This window comes from Erythranthe guttata, chromosome 11 (genome assembly GCF_056151865.1).
Source record: "Erythranthe guttata isolate IM_541 chromosome 11, IM_541, whole genome shotgun sequence".
NCBI classification, from domain to species: domain Eukaryota; kingdom Viridiplantae; phylum Streptophyta; class Magnoliopsida; order Lamiales; family Phrymaceae; genus Erythranthe; species Erythranthe guttata.
In genome coordinates, this window is record NC_142543.1 from 2,649,662 (window position 1) to 2,668,144 (window position 18,483).

Consider the following 18,483-nt stretch of genomic DNA (forward strand, 5'->3'; position numbering starts at 1 on the left):
TTTTCGTCGTCTTGAATAAAATTCGAATTTCTATAGAAGATGTGCACCATTTACGCACACAGCCAAAACCATGATGAATGCCACTACCAATGAAGCTTGTCCCATGATCTGCAATTGATTTTTGATTTGTTGTTTGATTTTCTATAGAAAAAAAAAAAGTTATATATATGTGCATAGTGCATTATTGATTTCATTTACAAGATGGGAAGTTAATTAATTGAAATATTCTAGGAAAATTGTGAATAGTAATTTGAATTTATAATTGCAAATCACATTTTCAAATGTTATATCAAGAAAAGAACATTAAATATTAATAACTATTATTCATCAACATACTAAAATACACACATTTATATGTGTATGAATGATTGGGTAAAGAGTATCTTATTCCATATACACTCCACTAAATATAAAATCTAGTCGATGTATATTATCATTTATACATTGTGTTAATCATGGCCATCGATGAAATAACATTAAATTACGAAATAAAAGTCTCATATTTGAGTAATTGCAACTAACTCATCAACTATAAATCTTCTCATACGTCCATTCTTATCGTGTTAATTTTAACAGAATCTTCTAGTTTGTATTCGTTTTATGCAAAAATGCAGTTTCGGATGAACTACAATTGAATATTTACAAGTCAAGAGACACATCTCATGATCATATGTTATTTCAAAATGTGGAGCTGAAGAGGGTAAAATGGATACACACTGGAGAATATTCTACATAATCTAGAACATTCCATAAAAATATATGCAAATGTTATAAAAATTGAGGTCACAAAAATATTAAAAAAGAAATAAATTTACAATTAAAAAAAAAAAAAAAAAGAGATTGCGGGGGTATTATTGTAAATTCGACCCGGAAGTTTTGTATCTATCCATCTCAGTACGGAAACTACATTCCGTTATATAAACTGAAACCGCCACTCTCTCTCTCTCTCTCTCTCCTCAAAAAAAGTGTGAAGAGGGGGGGAAAAAGGGGGGGAAACACCATTTTCAATTTTCTCTGCAGCAGATACAGAAATCAGAGTTCTTCATCCGTCAATTAAACACGCACGAGCACACACACGCACAAACACACACATTCTGTGTGATTTTTGCAACTGGTAGTGAACATGTCTTCGCCGCTAAAGCCACACGAGCGTAAGTTCCCGATCAAAGACGAGAGGCGCGTGCGGAAATTCTGCACAATCAGTGATATGAGCGTTTATCAATCGGTCGTTATCACTGATGAAGATTGTTTGCAATCGGCCGAGGTATTTTCAGTTTCAATTCAGTTCAATTTTCTCCGTTTCAATTTGCTCCGACGGAATATATATATTTGTTTACTGGATTTTTTATTTCGATCGTTTTTAATTAGGGCGTAATTAATTATATGGAAACTGCGCGATTATGCATTTCCGAGTTGGTTATGATATGAGATGCGTGATTTGATGAATAAATGTTCCGTTTGTAGATTCTGATTTCTACTGGTCAAGTAATATCATGGAAGACTAAAGGGGGGGAAGAGCTGCTTTTTGTCAGTGAAAAGGTATTGTTCAATTAAATACAGTGTTAATTGATCACCTGAGATTAATCTGAATTTTATGTTGGTGCTTATAATGTAATATCATTACTTCACTATCAATTGGTATCTGGATTTAATACAGCAGTAATCTTGTGAGGCCGTGAAAAAACGTATAATTGCGAGATGTTCGTCTGATGGTTTTGTTATTTATGATCCACGTTTAATTCCCGAATTTATGATTGCCATTACCAGAATAAGCAGCATCTGTATATATTTTCCGAATTTATGATTACCATTCCTCTGTGTTTCTTTAGCATCCTCGCATGTATGTTAATTGAAGTGTTGTTGGATTTTCTGTCGTTGTTGAATCGAGTATCTTAACTTGGATATTCGATAATTTACTTTCAATCGAATCATCAATGGTGTTGTATTCTTTAGTAATTTGATCTTAACAAAAATATTTTTCAGATTAATTGGAAACACGATCAACCAATTCGTGGAGGCATCCCAATTTGCTTTCCGAAGGTATACTGCTTACTCATCCTTGCAAATATACTTTTCCTCTCAACTCCATTCTATTTCCCTTGCGTTTTATTCGATTTGATTATTTTCAAAGTAAATTAATTGATGTTCTAATTCATATCAGTTTTTGAACAATGGAAATATCGAGAACCCATTTAAGGCGGCTTGGCGTATTGACACATCCGTCCCTAAACACAACGACAAGGCATCTCTTAATTTGATTCTGGAGCCAAGTCCCGCCGACTTGTTAAACTGGCCTCATAAGTAGACGATTGTTTTCTCCCTCTCTCTCTCTCTCTTTTTTTTTTTTTTTCTCCTTTGCTGGTAGAGCATTCTAAATTGTATTAAATCGCAATATATCTTTTGTTTTCTTCGCAGATTTGAGTTCCGTATGAGATATCAGGCGGCAGTTGTCGGATATCTGTTGATGTCAGCTCGTATAAGAAACACTGATGATAAGCCTTTTACATTCCAATTTTGCTATCAAAACTACTTACCTGCCTCAGATATCAGGTATTACTAATGAGATTGATGCTGTTTAATTTCCTTTATTATTGCAATAGTTCTAATTAATCTGAACATATATTAACATATGTATATATCTTCGCTTGTTCAGTAACATTCGGATTCAAGGATTGGATAAACTGGATTATCTGGACTATCAGAAGAACGAGCGATTTACTGAACAGGATGCTTCAATCTCCATTGACTCTGAAGTGAGTATATACATATATAGATAGATAGATAGATAGATAGATAGATAGATAGATAGATAGATAGATAGATAGATAGATAGATAGATAGATAGATAGATAGATAGATAGATAGATAGATAGATAAATAGATAGATAGATAGATAGATAAATAATATAAAAATGCTCATTTTACCCGAGTTTATTATGTTTGCGTTATCTTAATTAATCTCGCATTTCGTTGTAGGTGGACAAGGTGTATATCAACGCACGAGGTGGAGTGAATAGGATCGTTGCCATAAAAACTACAGTAGGGCAAAATTATTCCGTTCGGGGATGTGCTAGTCTTCCTGATATTGGTAAGGTTTATATATACTTTATTCATGCAACGAGTTAGTTATTTTAATGAAAACATGCGTATGTATTTAATTTAATTTTCATTTTTTGATAGTGATGTGGAATCCATGGACTGAGAAGGCAAAGACAATAAGTGATTTGGGAGATGGAGAGTATAGGGAAATGCTGTGTGTGGGGCCCGCTGCAGTTGTTGATCCGGTGACGCTGAATCCTGGCGAGGAGTGGACCGGGAGACAGAGTATTTGCATTGATGATTAGACCAACAGCATGCTGAAGAATATATCATCAGTTTCTCTAAAGTACTCTTTTCTGCCTTAGCCTATACATACATACATATATATACATGCATTGAATTTGAGGTCGTCGTGAATTTCGATTAGTTGAATAAATACCTAAACCAGCTTCCTACTGAAAGACTAATAAAATTTAATTGTTCCTTGTTACCGTATACCGTATATATTAGTCGAATTTGTTAAAAAAAATATCAATAAGTCTAACTTTTATTAGTTTAAAACCTCATATATTATTTAGTAATACCATCTGAAAAAAAAAATCAATTAGGAGGTCTTGGATGACAACAACATGTTTTGTTAGGTTGACAACCACAGCTGAGCTTGTGTGAGAAGAATTCACACATTCTCTCGCAATCTTTATCGTTAGTGCAGTACGATGGTATTGGCTCGTTATTTCTTCTACCTATATTCACCGCACACTCCCCTGCATTTTCTGCACACCAAAAATAAAATTAAGAAAAAAAATGCCGACATATTCAACTTTTTTTTTTTCTTTATAACCTTTAGAACAACTAGAATAAATATTATATATATTTATATTGAAAGAATAAATAATAGAGAGAATGTACCGTTCATGCCCAAAACCAAAATCATGGCAAGTACCACTAAAAATGAAACTTGTTTCATGACTGACAAATGATTTTGAATTTGTTCTTTGAATTTCTTTGTCTCATGTATATATACTAATACAACTAATAGTGAAAAGTTGACTCTACTTATAGATGGAAAGTTGCGTTATTTTATTGCAATAATCATTTTTTTGCCAAAACTATTTTTGAACCAATTTGGGATTGTTGTAAAATAATGAATTGTACAATCACAAGTCGAGATAGTCAAAATCGACATTTTAAGTAAAATCTTAGGCTTGAATTTGGATCGTAAATATCGTAGGATTTTCCATATCTTGTAAATTTATTATAGCATGCCAAAATTTTAGTCAATACTGAACAGTGTAATCGTAAGTTGATTAAGACAAGTCATACTCGAGATTTTTAATTAAAATCGAAATGGGATGTAAAATCGGTAATCTTAAAATTGGATCGTAAATATCGTAGTATGTCCATATATTGTAAATTTATAGCATGCGGTTTTTTTATTCTACACCCGATAAAGGTTACATCAGGTGAATTTTTACCGTTGATCTACACGCCGATGTGGGTGCGTTTGTGTAGTAAAAATTTGCCCGGTGTATCATAGTATACAACTATACATATAAAACATCTCCTAAAATAAATAAAACATGTACATAATTAACTTGGTGTAATTAGTAACTAAAAAGTGAAATATTAAGGGAAAAAAATGTGCAATAAATAATTTAAACCCGAAATACATCATTTAGATAACAGTAATAAAGTTTCGAAGCGAGAGGCTAACCGAACAATTCCATTGGTTAGCAGCATCAAAACAACACACAAATACATACATAGATACATACACAATTTTAAAGACAGTAACAAGAAGTAAAGTCCAGCTTGATTATAATAGCTACTAGAAATAATTCAAAAAACCGAATTTCGCTAAGCAACACAACCGCAGCAGACGACGCCCCTGCTAAAGAAACCAAAAAGGGAAGAAAAAAAAAAAAAACCCGACATAAATCAGATAATCGATTAAAGGAAAGATCAAATATTTCTTATACGAAATCGAATATTTATTCATCAAGACTCACACAATGGAGCAGCCACTACTTCTATGTCGTTTCTTCTTCGCCATTTCCTTTCTCCGAGGAGGTTGAAGAACAACCTTAATTGCAGTATCGAAAACAGCTTTCACATTCTGGATAACAAAAGTTCGACAATATTAGATTTTCTTGAATTTCTAGCAAAAAAAAAATGGATTTAACCATGATCATATCGCACGGAATTTGTACAATGTGGGGCCCACCTGCTGAGTCTTTGAGCTGCATTCTATATAAGCTGCTGCACCGATTTGTTTCCTCAACTCCTCCCCCTACAAGTTTAGAGTCAAATAAATTGCTAAAACGAATCGAATTTGAATGTATTTCTAAAATTAAAAAAAACGAGACACACTTGTGCAGTTGTGATGATATTAGATCCCATATGATCAGCTTGGTATCCTCTGTCTTCTCGAAGATCTGTAACGGACAAAACAACAAATATTAAAACATAAAAATAAAAAAAATTCTTACATCAAAACTTTAATTAGGTTGCTATAAGCGAATACCTAATTTAGTTCCGACGAGCACAATTGGAACATCGGGTGCAAACCGGCGAAGTTCCGGCATCCACTGAAACAATAATCCAATCAGAATGCTGATAATTTTCCTAGAGCAATGTGAATAAAAGTACACTAGATGCAAGATTGAATCTTTTTTCACTTCAAAACAAATGGTTTTGACCATCATAAGATTTATTTTCATTTAATAAAATAAAATAAAAATAAATAAAAAGAAAAAAGATACCTTCTTGAGGACATTTTCATAGCTGGCTCTACTGATTAAAGAGAAAGCCAAAACAAATATGTCTGCACCTCTGTAACTCAGTGGCCTCAACCTGCTGTAGTCTTCTTGACCTTTTGAAATTAGAGATGCAAAATAAAATTAGTAACTCAATAAATTAAAATTAGTAACAGTGTGTGTGTGTGTGAGAGAGAGAGAGAGAGAGAGAAAGGGATATATCAGAATAAATATGTAATAATATTCATACCAGCAGTATCCCACAGTCCTAAGTTGACAACGTTGCCATCTACAGACACATTAGCACTGAAATTGTCAAACACTGTTGGGATGTAATCCTGCACACACAGATGAAGCCCACATTATGAGAGTGAGAGAGAGAGAGAGAGAGCAAAAGAAAACCCTAAATTTCAAGAAAACTCAATTCTTGAAAATCCCACAAAATTAGAATCTTTTTTTGCCAAATAAATATGATTTTATTTGAAAAAAAATGAAAAGAAAAAAAGATGCTAGTTTTAATAGGAGAAGAAAAATTAGGTCAAATAAGAGAGAAGGGGACTAACAGTAGGAAACTTGTTGCTGGTGTAGCAGATGAGCATGCAGGTTTTGCCAACAGCTCCATCTCCAACTGTCACACATTTGATGAACTTTGAAGCACTCATCTTTTCTTTTTTCCTTTTTTGCCCCTTAAATTTCCAAGGTATTACTGTGAAAGCCCTTTTGCTGCAGCACTGTTGGCTGTTGCACTAATAAAGCTAGGAAAAAGTAATTGAAAAAAAAGGAGTCTTGAGAGCAAAAAATGGCTGAAATGAAGGAAGAAGAGAACAAGGAAGAAAAGGGGGTTGGGATATTGAAAGAGAGGCCCCTATTGCAAACTTAATATTTTTGCAGTTTCAAGAACGACATTAAAAAACAAAGCTACAGACACAGACTGCGCATGTGTCTCTGTGTGTGTGTCTTGTGTGTGAGAGAGAGAGAGAGAGAGAGAGAGAGAGAGAGAGAGTCAAACAAAAGGGTCTTACTGTCACTTTTCATCCCTCTCACCAAGTTTCAAAATCCCAACGGATTTGTTTTTTTTTTATTCTTTTTTTGAAAATGAAGAAAGCTTTTATTGTGTGAACCAGTTTCCAAACGGTCCCAAAGCCACATTCAAAATTTCAACCACTATTCAATTTGTTTTGGCAGGTATTTATTTACTCCTATGTCTAATTAAAGTCTTGTTTCTTTTCAGGTTTTCTGCATACTTCCTGCATTAATTGGAGATATGTTAATATTATTATATTAAGTAATTCATTAATAGTAATCCTGCATACTAGCTGCAATTATACTCCTTTCTTTCAACCTACTCATTTTCAAAAAAATTAGATATGTTACTCAATATGTGGAATCAATGGCATGTTCATGTTTATGCCCTAAAAATACTAGATAAGCTTCGTAAGTTAAATAATACAAGTATACGGTTGCACGGGGAATTGTCTTTGCGTTTAAGACTCGTCAATTTTCTATGAAATCAGAGTATGTTCAGAAAATAAATCTGCAAAATAATCAACAATCTAACAAAGCAACAACAGTTATTGTGATATTCAGTGCATTACAGATTACATCAGTAACGGCGGAGGAAATACACCAAAACCCCTTTCCTCGTTTATTACTCGTATTTCCGGTTTTAACATCTACTAGAGAAAGACAAAGAATAGCATAAAATGATAAAACCAGACATTCACCGGTGCATTTAGAGAGCCTTGAGAATATCATCAGCGCTGGACACAGTGAATTCCCCACCGGATTCAATGTTGGCAGCTTTGACTTTGAGGTCTTCAACCAACAGAGCGAACCTTCTAGAACGAAGGCCAAGTCCTTTTTCAGTGAGGTCAAGTTCAAGCCCAAGTGCTTTAGTGTAAGTTGCAGAGCCATCAGCCAAGAACTTCACATGCTTATTCTCAGGGTAAGTCTTTGCCCATGCCTTCATCACAAACGGGTCGTTTACTGCATTGTAAGAACGAAATACACAGTGAGTCAACTCTTACAAGAATATAAAATCGTCCATGTCCAGGCCCCTTAATGCAATCAGCATATTAAAAAGGGATCGAATTTGCTCCCCCCCCCCCCCCCCCCCCCCCCCCCCAACATGTCATAAAGGGAAACTTCCTTAAACTATATGATGTATAAGGAAGATAAAGAATTTAGCAACAAAACAGAGCAATATTAGTTTCTTCTGAAACCTTTTCATTTGGAAAAAAAAAATTGCCGTAATAGAACAACTTAACTCCACTTTAAAATTTGATTAACAACTTGCACATGTTAGTATGGAGCCAGATTCAGCCATTCACTATTTCAGGATGTTTGCAAGATGTGAAGAAACCTTCAACTTAAAGCATGGCATATTTTTTGTAACCGTAGTTTAGCATCTTTGTGAAATAAATCCAAAGTGCTCCAAGTAGATTCCACTGGAAAAAGGATAAACTATAATGAAAGTACAAAATCTATGGAAATTACGTATCATATCAATTTAGTTCGTCGGTAAAGAAAACAGTCAACATCAAACATCAACATAACGGGGAAAAAAGGACTTTGGCCATCAACATAACGGGGAAAAAAGGACTTTGGCAACAGCGAGGCGTTAGATATCTAATTCTCGCAATCAAAAAAAATTCTAGTCTATCAAAATAAGTCAAATGGGGCATCGGTCATCCTGAAATGGTCAAGGGAATGGAACATTACAGAGTCAATCTAGCCTAATTAATTAATTCTATACTGTCCTCAACCAGCCCAATAACGCCGGAGAAAAGATCAATCGAAATGTTGTTAACCTAAAACTGGTTAATCTTATATCAATTCATATGATACTACACCACACAAGAACAACAAATTCTTTCCTGAATAACATATCAACATAAAGCTGATCTTGAACGGACAAAGCCCATGCACAATGCGATTCTCGAAAACGCAACATTTGCACACAAATCATGATTACATTGATATCCCAAAACTGATTTCAATTATATCATCAAATAACTAATCGCTCAAAATTATGTCTACACCGAAAGTGGATTGCGAGTTGCTGAATGCGAGTTTAATGATGCAACAAAGCAAAAGCGCGGCTTCAAAGTTATAATACCAAACAGAGGAATCACATACGAAACACCCAATTTCACAGTGCTTCCAAAATCACAATCTCTTAAAAAACACAACAATACGACATCAAACAAAGTGAAATCGGCAATAAGTTTCTCAAATTTCATAATATTGTCTACCATTTCCAACACAATAAGAATAACAATCAATAAAGCAACACAAAACAGAAACATACCACTGATGCACAAGATCTCATCAACACCCTTCGATTTCAGCTCATCCGCCTTCTCAATGAACCCAGGCACGTGCTTCATGCTATTACAAACAAAAAAAAAATTAACAAATTCAACAACTCCAAAAATTCGTAAAAATGAAAACAACAAATTCGAACGTTCGTCGGTGACTGGAGGTAACAAAATTACCTGCAGGTGGGGGTAAATGCGCCGGGAACGGCGAAGAGGATGACCTTCTTACCGGCGGCGAGCGAGTGAAGTGTGACGCTCTGGAGTTGATCCTGTTCGTCGAAATAAGCTAGGGTTCCTTCGGGAATGACGTCACCAACTGCGATCGGAGCCATTGATTCTTCCGTCTGTTTTGAAGTGGTTGAAAAATGATTACGGTTTAAGCGGTGCCACAGTTTTTGGCAGGGGTTTTATTTGCACAGTGGACGTGAAGTTTCCCCACGAGCTGGATTTAAGAAAATTTTTGGCGTCCGGGTAGGGGTATAATTGAAATTTCGGGTGAAGCGACTTTTTTTTAGTTTGCCCCTTATAGGTTCTACAGTTTGTCACCTTTGCCACATTAAACTACGAAGGTGTGCCCTTTGGTCCTCCAATTAATAAACACTACAATTTTGGGTCAAATTGGATTTTTTATACCATTTTTTTTCTTAGATTAATTTATAATAAAACAATTGAGAATGAAATTAAAGTCAATGAAATAAGTACACTGAATTATTTAAAGTTGATGTAAAGTTAAAGGAGTAGAATAACTTAATGGACATTTACTTTGAAATTAAAGGATTGTCTGGTTAAGTGAAAATGCAGTAAATCATCAATAAATTAATACTCGATAAATAATATTTCTTCTAGTCCCGATACGATAAAAACCTACTAAATTATTAGTTCGATAATTTAATATTTTGCTAGTTTCGATTGTATTAATTTATAGAGGTTTAACTGTAATAAAATATTAAAATTCAATAAATTGAAAAGAGAGAGTAGATTAGAAAACAAATGAATTACTTTTAGATGGGATATAAAAATTTGTATTTCATGCTGGGTGGAAGTGATACAAATTTAAACTTAAGGGGGCAGTTTGAAATTCATCAATTTTAATATGCATTATTGTAGGGCCTTGACTCGGCTCTAGCACTCCTACCCTACCATATAAAAGAAGCCGGCCAGCCGCCTAAATCCTATGATCCGCTGACTCCGACCCGAAAAATTCCAATTTCGAAATTTTGATTTTGGTATTTTTTTAACGGAATTCGAATTCATTTTTCTTTTTCGAAAAAATCGTAATTTTCTAAAAGTGCTAATTTTTATTCGATCCGTAGTCGAACTCGAATAATTTACAACTTACTTTATGCAATATAATTTTCAAATGTGCAAGTCCGTTTTCACCTATTCCTGCATGATATAAAAAAAAATTGTTGGTTTTTATTACACCACAAATATGTAAGTTCATTGTAAATAATGGCTGTAGAAATTCGTTGCAATCTAGATAGCGCGGACATTGAAACGACGATACAGGAAAACGGGAAAACAGCATATCCGAAAATTAGGGATACAGAAACTTGAGGGAAAAGTAGAAATATTAGAAATATAAGGATATATTTATAAATATGCTATCGAAAAGAGTAAGTACGAACCATATATATATATATATATATATATATAATCTTTTTCTTTATATTTCTATACAAATATATTCAAAATTAATATTATTATCAATTATCAATTTATTGCTGATCAAAAACTTATGTAATTAATTAGAGAAGTAACAAAAATATCTAGAAATTTGTTTCCAAACACGTTCTAACTTTTAAGAAGTTGCAAAATGGCTTATAACGTGTTCGATAGGTGTCTTCGAGTATCGGACACGAAACGTGTCCAAAACGTGGAAACGTTAATAAATAGAAGTTTTCGCACTACATAGATTACAATGCATCAATCATTTTTCTACATATATACATATTTCTTGAATATCCTATATTAATTAATATATTTATTCCAAGCCCCCAAAAAATGTAAAACATGATCAATTGCAGTCTCCTTCAGCTGAAACCCCATGTCTGCAGTAAAATCCATGAAAGGTCACATAAATTCATTTAAATTTTTAATCAATTCTTTTAACTCTATAATAATTAAATACAAAATATAAAAATACCTGAATTCTACCGTCAGAAGTCCCGACAACTAAAAAATCTTCGTTCGTATCAATAGCCATGCAAAGAATTCGACTCGTCGGGATAATTTGAAGCGTTTCGACTCTACTAAGCTTTTTCTTGCACCAAATTTCGATAACCCCACTTTTACACCCCAAGTATATTAATTCCGAACTTACACTCATAGTCCGTATATCCAAAGTCGAAGCCAACGACCCCACGATACTATAGTTTGAAGTACTCCATATCTAATTATATAACACCACACCATTTTATTAATTTTCGAGTATTAATATCAAATTTCCAAAAAAAAAAAAAAGATTACCTTAACATTTGATCCATCGAACGAAGGGCCGGCTCCGTAAATTAATCCGTCATAAACTTGCAATGCGTAAATAGGATAAACTTTCCCGATTAATTTCTTCGAGCCACTCTGTATATTCCCAAGTGTTCCTGTGGCCAAATCTATTTCCTGCAAAAAGCAAAGAAATATTAATAATACATATTTTTTTTTTCGTTTTTAATCATTACAATAATCTTAATCAAATCGAAGCCTAATAATTAATAAACATCGTTTTCATTTACCTGAATGCTATTATCGTTGCATCCACAGTAGAGTTTTCCTTGTACGAGAGCCAAACATTTGGCGTACTTGTGTTGATTTAGTACTTTAGACGATCCATTCCACGAATGCACCTGAAATTAATTACCTTAGTTAATCATCGTTGTACGTTTTTTTTTTCGATTTTCAAGAATTAAAAAAAAAAAAAAAAAAAACCGGGGGGTGGGGTAGGGGTCTAATTTCCTTGCCTTAACACCAGCTCCTTGAGGAATATAGCATGCGATGCTATTAGCAACTACGAGGGTATTTATTTGATCCTTCGTTTCCTGAACTTGTTCGCAGTATATTCCTTCCTCGGTTATTGCCCATACCTGTCAAAATAAACATACGAAGCTCGAAAATCCAAATATATATATATATATATATATATATATATATATATATATATATATATATATATATACAAATATGTATGTATTGATGTGTGTGTATGTGTGTATATATCATAATCGTACCCTCACAGTTTTATCGAGTGAACCACTATAGAGTTTCTCCGACGAATGAACGACAGCCAAGCTCGTAACGTGTTTCGTGTGTTCGTGTATTTCTTGGATAAGATTTAATTCGGAGTTTTCGCTCTTCCAGACCTTTATTGTTCCGTCCGAATGGCCGGAGAATATTTTGCCTTTAAAGCAAGTAACCGTTAAAACTTCTCCATTGCTACTACAATCTTCCTGACTTAGTTCTTGATGATTCCATATATCCTGCAAAAACACGACGAATATTAATTAGCCAAAAAATTGTACATACAGTAGAACCTCGATAAATTAATAATCTCGATTAACTAATAGTTTCTTGCGGTCCCAACTCAGTGAAAACGTGGTAAATTATTAACTCGATAATTTGATAATTCACTAAATTAATAGAATTTTTCTGATCCTGACTGTATTAACTTATAGAGGTTTAACTGTATATTATATATATCTTGTCTTAAAAAATAAAAAAAATAAAAAAAAAATCGAAGAAACTCACAGCACTATTATCATGCTCCGCCGAAAAAACTTTCAGCATCTCAAATGCCATCGTAGACGATTTCTTAAGCTCCCTTAATCCTTTCATAATATCTTTCATGTGACCTCCTAAATCTTGAAATCCTTCTGAAAATTTTCGGTATATGATCAATTATTCGCATTTTATATTAAAAAGATTCATACATATATATATATATATATATATATATATATATATATATATATATATATATATTTGACATACCGGGATCACGAGTAAAACTGTTCAACGCCAGCATGGCGAGGGCTCGATTTTCGGTGTCTTTATCGGATTTAAAAATCGAGATGAAATGCTTGAGCAAGCACACGCGTGCTGCTCCTCTAATCCCAGTATCGGGCAGAATCGAGAGCATGTACACAAGCCAAGTAGCTGTCATAAAGCAAAGCGATTGCAACTCTTCGTATTTACTTTTCAGTCCCTCCGCGAGCGCCTCAAACACTAGTCCGAATTCGTGGCTCACGAGAACAAACGCAACTTTTCTTTCCCACTCTTCGGCATTTCTCTCGTCTTCCTATACATTACCACAATTCAGACAAGAATTTAATTCTTTGCGAAATTTATTTCAAAATTATAAGAGCACAAATATAAGCTAAATTAATTACCATGTTGTCTTGAGATTCGAGGGATATGCTGCGTCGGCGTTGATCTTTTCGCATGAAGGCTTTGTAGTTTTTATCGAGGCCCGCTCGTTTGAGAAGAATGGCTCTCGATAGAGATTTGCCTGAATACGAGAATCTTCCCTGTAAGGACAAAATAGTCTCTGCTGCAGTTATTTGAGCAGATGGCGATTCAGTGTTTCTTAGACACGAGATAAGTGTATCGATCGCCTCTTCTCTGTATATGCTCATCTTTCTTGGCTCTTCCTGTAAAATATTGTTCATGAGAGAGAGAGATATCAGAGAGATCAGAGAGAGAGAGATCACAGAGAGACCAAAGAGAGAGATCAAAGAGAGAGATCAGAGAGAGAGATCCCAGAGAGAGATCAAAGAGAGATGTACAAGAAGATCAAGTTGCAGAAGTAAACCAGAGAGAGAGAGAGAGAGAGAGAGATGTACAAGAAGATCAAGCTGCAGAAGTAGACCAGCGACAATCGGAGACCGTTCGAAAACCGAGTTTTGTTGGTAAACCAAAAGAGTGTGCATTGTACTAAAAGTGCCCTCATCTCTCAACACATGCAAGATTTGATCATTCAAACTCCTCCTGCACAATAATTATTCATCCAAATTAATTACTTCCGAAAATCGAAAAAAATAAATAAAATAAAACACTAATGCAAAATAACCTGTTCAGTTTAACCAGTTCGAAAAGAAAACGAACAATCTCAAACTTCTGCACATCATTCACTCCAACAAACATCTCCAACAGAAACCCTAATTCCGATTTCTCAGCAATTACATTCCGACACTTCCCATCCTCCAAAATACACCTCAGCAACACGCCCACAGCCGCCACCCTTTCCGTCACGTCACCGCCTTTCAAACTCACCACAACTCCCTCAATCGCCCCGCTCGAAACAACGCTCCTCACAATCTCCGACACACGTGCTTCTTCGTCGCAGCCCCGGAGAATATTCCCCAACAGAACCAGAGATGCCGTTTTCGGCCCCACGCACATCTTCGCCACGCCATCGTCCTCTGTTTTAGTAACCGTTGCCAAAAGATAGTCAACCAACTCCATTTCTAAGAGGATCTTAGCTGAAGGCTTCAATAGATGAACCAACACCACGGCCTCCGTTAGACCTTTCTTGAAAAGCTCGACCACACATTCGACATCCGAGTCAACCCTAGTCAACGTCTGGACGACGCTGTCGTCCCTCGACGCCAGCTCGGTCAGGACGAGTACAGTTGCTCTCAGCACAAGCTTATCCACGGAATTGAACAACATCTCGACAAAACCGTTAACCACGGGCGGCTTCGAAAGGAGGGCCTGCATAATTTCCGGGCCCACGTTCGATTCTTTCCATAGCCTCTCGATTTTGAGAACGGCGATCTCGGCCTCCTTCAAGATTTCGGACGTGCAGAGATCGGTTATCGCCAGCTTGAGCTCGGTCACGGCTCCGTCAACCGCGGCTTGGCTTATGACGCTATTCGGCGAAACTGCACGCTTCGATTGGCCGATTGGAGTAGGCGGGGAGCAGCCTGGGTTCCTGTCGAGCCAGCTGGCGATGAGGCGTTTGAGCACGTAATTCGTTTTCGGTAGATGGATACTGTGAAGCTTCTGCCGTGTGATCGGACACGTGGCGTTCCCTCTGTCGAGCCATTCTTGAATGGCTCTCCTCTCGTAGGTTTGCCCTGTTTCTAGGGTTACAGGGTCGTCGAATATGTGTGTGGTGATCGGACATACGAAGTCCTTCGGTGACGGGGTTTTTGCGGCGGCGGCGGCGGCGGCGCCGCCGGAGATATTAATTTCAGGTTCCTCCATGAAAGAACTGATACATCAAGAAATGAATTAGGAATTTAGAACCCTTCAATAAATTAAAAAAATAAAAAATAAAACCATTCTTTTTTTTTTTAATTTTGATTTACCGGATCGATTCTTGTGAGGGAAGAAGAGGTGGGTTTTGTTGTTGTTGTTGTCTGGATTCGAACAATGTGGGTTTCTTGATTTTTTCCTAAAACACACACGTGTGGAAAAATCTTTGTAAGTATGTATTGATTTTTTTCATTGTTGATATCGATTTTTACCTTTTGTTTATTATCGGCTGATTCGGAATCTGAAGAAGAACAGTCTGTCGGATTGTTTGATGATAGAGTAGTTTTCTTCGATTGTTTTGAGGATGTCTTTTTCAGTTCAATTGATGGTTTATCTCCTTCTTCAGCCCATATTGGCTGCACAGAAGATGAATAGAAAAATATTAAAAAAAAATTGGCAGTAAATTATTCAGAATTTGCTGCTTCTATTTTTCCATGTTCTTGACAAAAACTGCGTCATAGTTTTTTCAAATAATTGACATTGTCAAAGCTGGATTCTTTCAGCAGGAGGGAGAGTGTGACACAAATGATTTTTTAAAAAGCAATATTAAAAAAAAATCAAAAATAAAAATAATAAAAATAATAAAAAAGAAGAAGAAGAAGGAAGACTGCTGCCATGGAGTATGGCCAAATGACACGTCAGCAAGGGAAATAGAATATTGGGCAAATTGCACTTCGCCCCCTCAAAAAATGTTGGTTTTGCACTTTCCCCCCTCAAAATAGAAAAATGAGACTCTCCCCCTTAAAAATATATAACTCGGTGCACTTTGCCCCAAATGTGTATTTTCGAGCTATTTCTTGTCGGATTTGAGTAAGTTGGAAGCGCAATTTCATCTTTTAAGGCTTTAAATGTCATTTAATCTTTTTTCACCCTACATTACAATGATTAAGAAGAACAAAGAACAAATTTTGTTGAATTTGGAAGAAAATTTCGTCTAACTTGGAAGCGAATATCATCAATTTGGGAAGATAATTTTGTTAATTTGGGAACCCTACTTAACTCTGAAAGGAGGATTCTCAAGAGAAAGATGTAAAATGACATATAAACAATTCATTCGGTGAGAAATAAACCGGGAATACACATTTGGGGCAAAGTGCACCAAGTTATATATTTTTAAGGGGGATAGTCTCATTTTTCTATTTTGAGGGGGGAAAGTGCAAAACTGGCATTTTTTTAGGGGGCAAACTGCAATTTGCCCTAAATATTACACAATTTATAAATGGGAAAATACAATTTTTGCCCCTCAAGTCTGCACCAATTTCACATTTGGTCCCTTATATTCATAAAAAACATATTTGGTCCCTCATGTTTCAAAATTTCAACACTTTTAGTCATTTTCGTCAATTTTCCGTTAAAACTAACGGAATCAAGAGTGTGCCCATCACTGCCTTAAATAACGAACTAACGGTAAATCGACGAAAATGACCAAAAGTATTAAATTATTAAAACATGAGGGACCAAATGTATTTGTTTGAACATGTAAGACCAAATATGAAATTTATGCAAACTTGATGGGCGAAAGCTGTAATTTCCCAATTTATAAATTCTACCTAATACTTTAAATAATTAATTAATACAATAGTCAAAACAAGGTAATTTCACATACCTCCCCTATACTATAAAATTCGTCACCTATCCCCCTAGATTACATGTTATACCATTTCTACCACTTTTTTAAAGAAAAGTTTCCCTCTTTTATTCTTTTACAAACTTAAATATTTTCAATTTAATAATAAAAAAATACTATAGTATTTATAATTTATACTCGTTTTGGTTTAAGTTTTACTTGTATTGACCTCTCTAACAATATTTTTCATCTAATTGATATTTATTCTAAAAATAAATAAAATATAAAATATAATATCATAAGAATCAAAGTGAAAATATTTTTTATTACTATTGAAAATAAATAGGAAGATATTTATCTTAAAAAAGGTATAATTGGTTCAACATACAATTTAGGGAGGTAAGTTAACAGAAGGTATAATATACATTTTCTGGTAACTCGATCAACAGTTAGTTAATTAGATGGAGATTTTTGTTATTACAGATAGGTGGTGTTTTTGTTGTCATTTAGCTTAAGTTAAAGGGGTTTTTTCGTAATTTACGGAGGTAAAAAAAAAAAGCATAGAATTTGAAGAAAATCAAATATTACATTATACCGTCTGTTTGTGGATCGAAATTCATGGCCGTTAATCTTGATCGCCACGTCATCACTGTAAACAAGCTTATTATTATCATCACCGGCGCCAGCACGCAGTATAATCGTCGGCGGAGCAATCACTTGATCGTCGTTGTTTCTGAGCAGAACATCCTTAAAATAGTCGACGAATATCCTGCAGTTCTCCTCCATTAGAACCTCGTACTCCCTCTCCAAACCCTTGAGCGACGAGGCCTGAGCGCCGCTCATTTTCGACAGCAGCGTCGTCGTCGACGGCGTTATCGACTCGTCGTAGTCGTGGTCGCTGTCGTAGCCGGAGTTCGGTATGGAGGAGGACGACAGGATCTCGGATCTCTGCTCGTTGTACCGTTCGGTGATCGGAGAGAAATGGACGAGGAACAGTTCCTGGAAGAGAAACGGCGCGATTTCTTGGCGGGAAAATGATGGGTCGGACCGGAAGATGTTGAGGAGGCTGACGGCGGCGTCGACGGGGCGGCGGCGGAGGTGGTGGACGAGGGATAGGAGGAACGAGGAGAAGGGACTGCTGTCTGGGTTGTTTGGTTTGTTATCGGAGAGGAGGATTTTTTCGGCGAGGCGGAGGGAGGATGATAGGACGGAGGGGCTGGTGGCGGCGGCGGAGATGGCGGTTTCTAGGGTTTGGGAGGCGAAGCTTAGGGGCTTGACGAGGGTTGTGGGGAGTCTTTGGAGGAAGGTTGTGGAGATACGGCGGCGGAGGTCTGGCTGGGATAGGATTTCCGATAGGAATGCGGAGGTGTGGTGGAGGATTTCGTCGGACGTCGTGCCGGCGGCGGCGGACATGGCGTCCGCGGTGGCCGGTGGTGTTTTTCCTTCTTTTTTTTCTTTGTTGGTGGGAATTGAGATGCAAAGTATTTTCGTTCCTATATTCCCATATTAATACAATTGGTTAAATTTTTTTAGTATTTTATTTATAATATAT

General features: G+C 35.8%; 4 protein-coding genes and 1 long non-coding RNA gene across 6 annotated transcripts; 1 reads left to right on the forward strand and 4 right to left on the reverse strand.

Annotated features, from left to right (window-relative positions):
• The first annotated feature begins 988 nt into the window (after nt 1–988).
• On the forward strand, nt 989–3,532 carry LOC105962944 (putative glucose-6-phosphate 1-epimerase). Its single transcript, XM_012987288.2, has 8 exons — nt 989–1,264; nt 1,465–1,539; nt 1,984–2,040; nt 2,162–2,301; nt 2,416–2,550; nt 2,654–2,753; nt 2,977–3,088; nt 3,181–3,532. The coding sequence occupies exons 1-8, from the start codon at nt 1,124–1,126 to the stop codon at nt 3,342–3,344; spliced, it is 924 nt and encodes a 307-aa protein (XP_012842742.2). The 5' UTR covers nt 989–1,123; the 3' UTR covers nt 3,345–3,532.
• A 38-nt stretch (nt 3,533–3,570) lies between these two features.
• LOC148766779 (uncharacterized) lies at nt 3,571–4,021 on the reverse strand. Its single transcript, XR_016034176.1, has 2 exons — nt 3,949–4,021; nt 3,571–3,812 (listed from the first exon to the last, which is right to left on the reverse strand). It is a non-coding gene; the product is annotated as an uncharacterized LOC148766779 (long non-coding RNA).
• A 672-nt stretch (nt 4,022–4,693) lies between these two features.
• Nucleotides 4,694–6,837, reverse strand: ROP9 (RHO-related protein from plants 9). Of its 2 annotated transcripts, none has more exons than XM_012987289.2 (8): nt 6,359–6,837; nt 6,046–6,133; nt 5,802–5,911; nt 5,564–5,627; nt 5,410–5,474; nt 5,264–5,329; nt 5,049–5,155; nt 4,694–4,930 (listed from the first exon to the last, which is right to left on the reverse strand). In XM_012987289.2, the coding sequence occupies exons 1-8, from the start codon at nt 6,455–6,457 to the stop codon at nt 4,897–4,899; spliced, it is 633 nt and encodes a 210-aa protein (XP_012842743.2). In that variant the 5' UTR covers nt 6,458–6,837; the 3' UTR covers nt 4,694–4,896. The 2 variants fall into 2 exon arrangements, with proteins under 2 accessions (XP_012842743.2, XP_088681157.1); XM_088825031.1 differs by having other exon boundaries at nt 4,694–4,927; nt 6,359–6,771.
• A 512-nt stretch (nt 6,838–7,349) lies between these two features.
• On the reverse strand, nt 7,350–9,556 carry LOC105962946 (peroxiredoxin-2). The gene is made up of 3 exons (XM_012987291.2): nt 9,293–9,556; nt 9,106–9,185; nt 7,350–7,781 (listed from the first exon to the last, which is right to left on the reverse strand). The coding sequence occupies exons 1-3, from the start codon at nt 9,445–9,447 to the stop codon at nt 7,528–7,530; spliced, it is 489 nt and encodes a 162-aa protein (XP_012842745.1). The 5' UTR covers nt 9,448–9,556; the 3' UTR covers nt 7,350–7,527.
• Nucleotides 9,557–10,891: 1,335 nt separating this feature from the next.
• LOC105962959 (putative E3 ubiquitin-protein ligase LIN-1) lies at nt 10,892–18,366 on the reverse strand. Its single transcript, XM_088825541.1, has 14 exons — nt 17,527–18,366; nt 15,577–15,766; nt 15,418–15,503; nt 14,175–15,320; nt 13,948–14,092; nt 13,495–13,755; nt 13,097–13,403; nt 12,854–12,978; nt 12,337–12,585; nt 12,070–12,192; nt 11,845–11,955; nt 11,585–11,731; nt 11,262–11,507; nt 10,892–11,166 (listed from the first exon to the last, which is right to left on the reverse strand). Exons 1-14 carry the CDS (start codon nt 18,342–18,344, stop codon nt 11,149–11,151), a joined length of 3,972 nt encoding a protein of 1,323 aa, XP_088681667.1. The 5' UTR covers nt 18,345–18,366; the 3' UTR covers nt 10,892–11,148.
• Between the last annotated feature and the right edge of the window lie 117 nt (nt 18,367–18,483).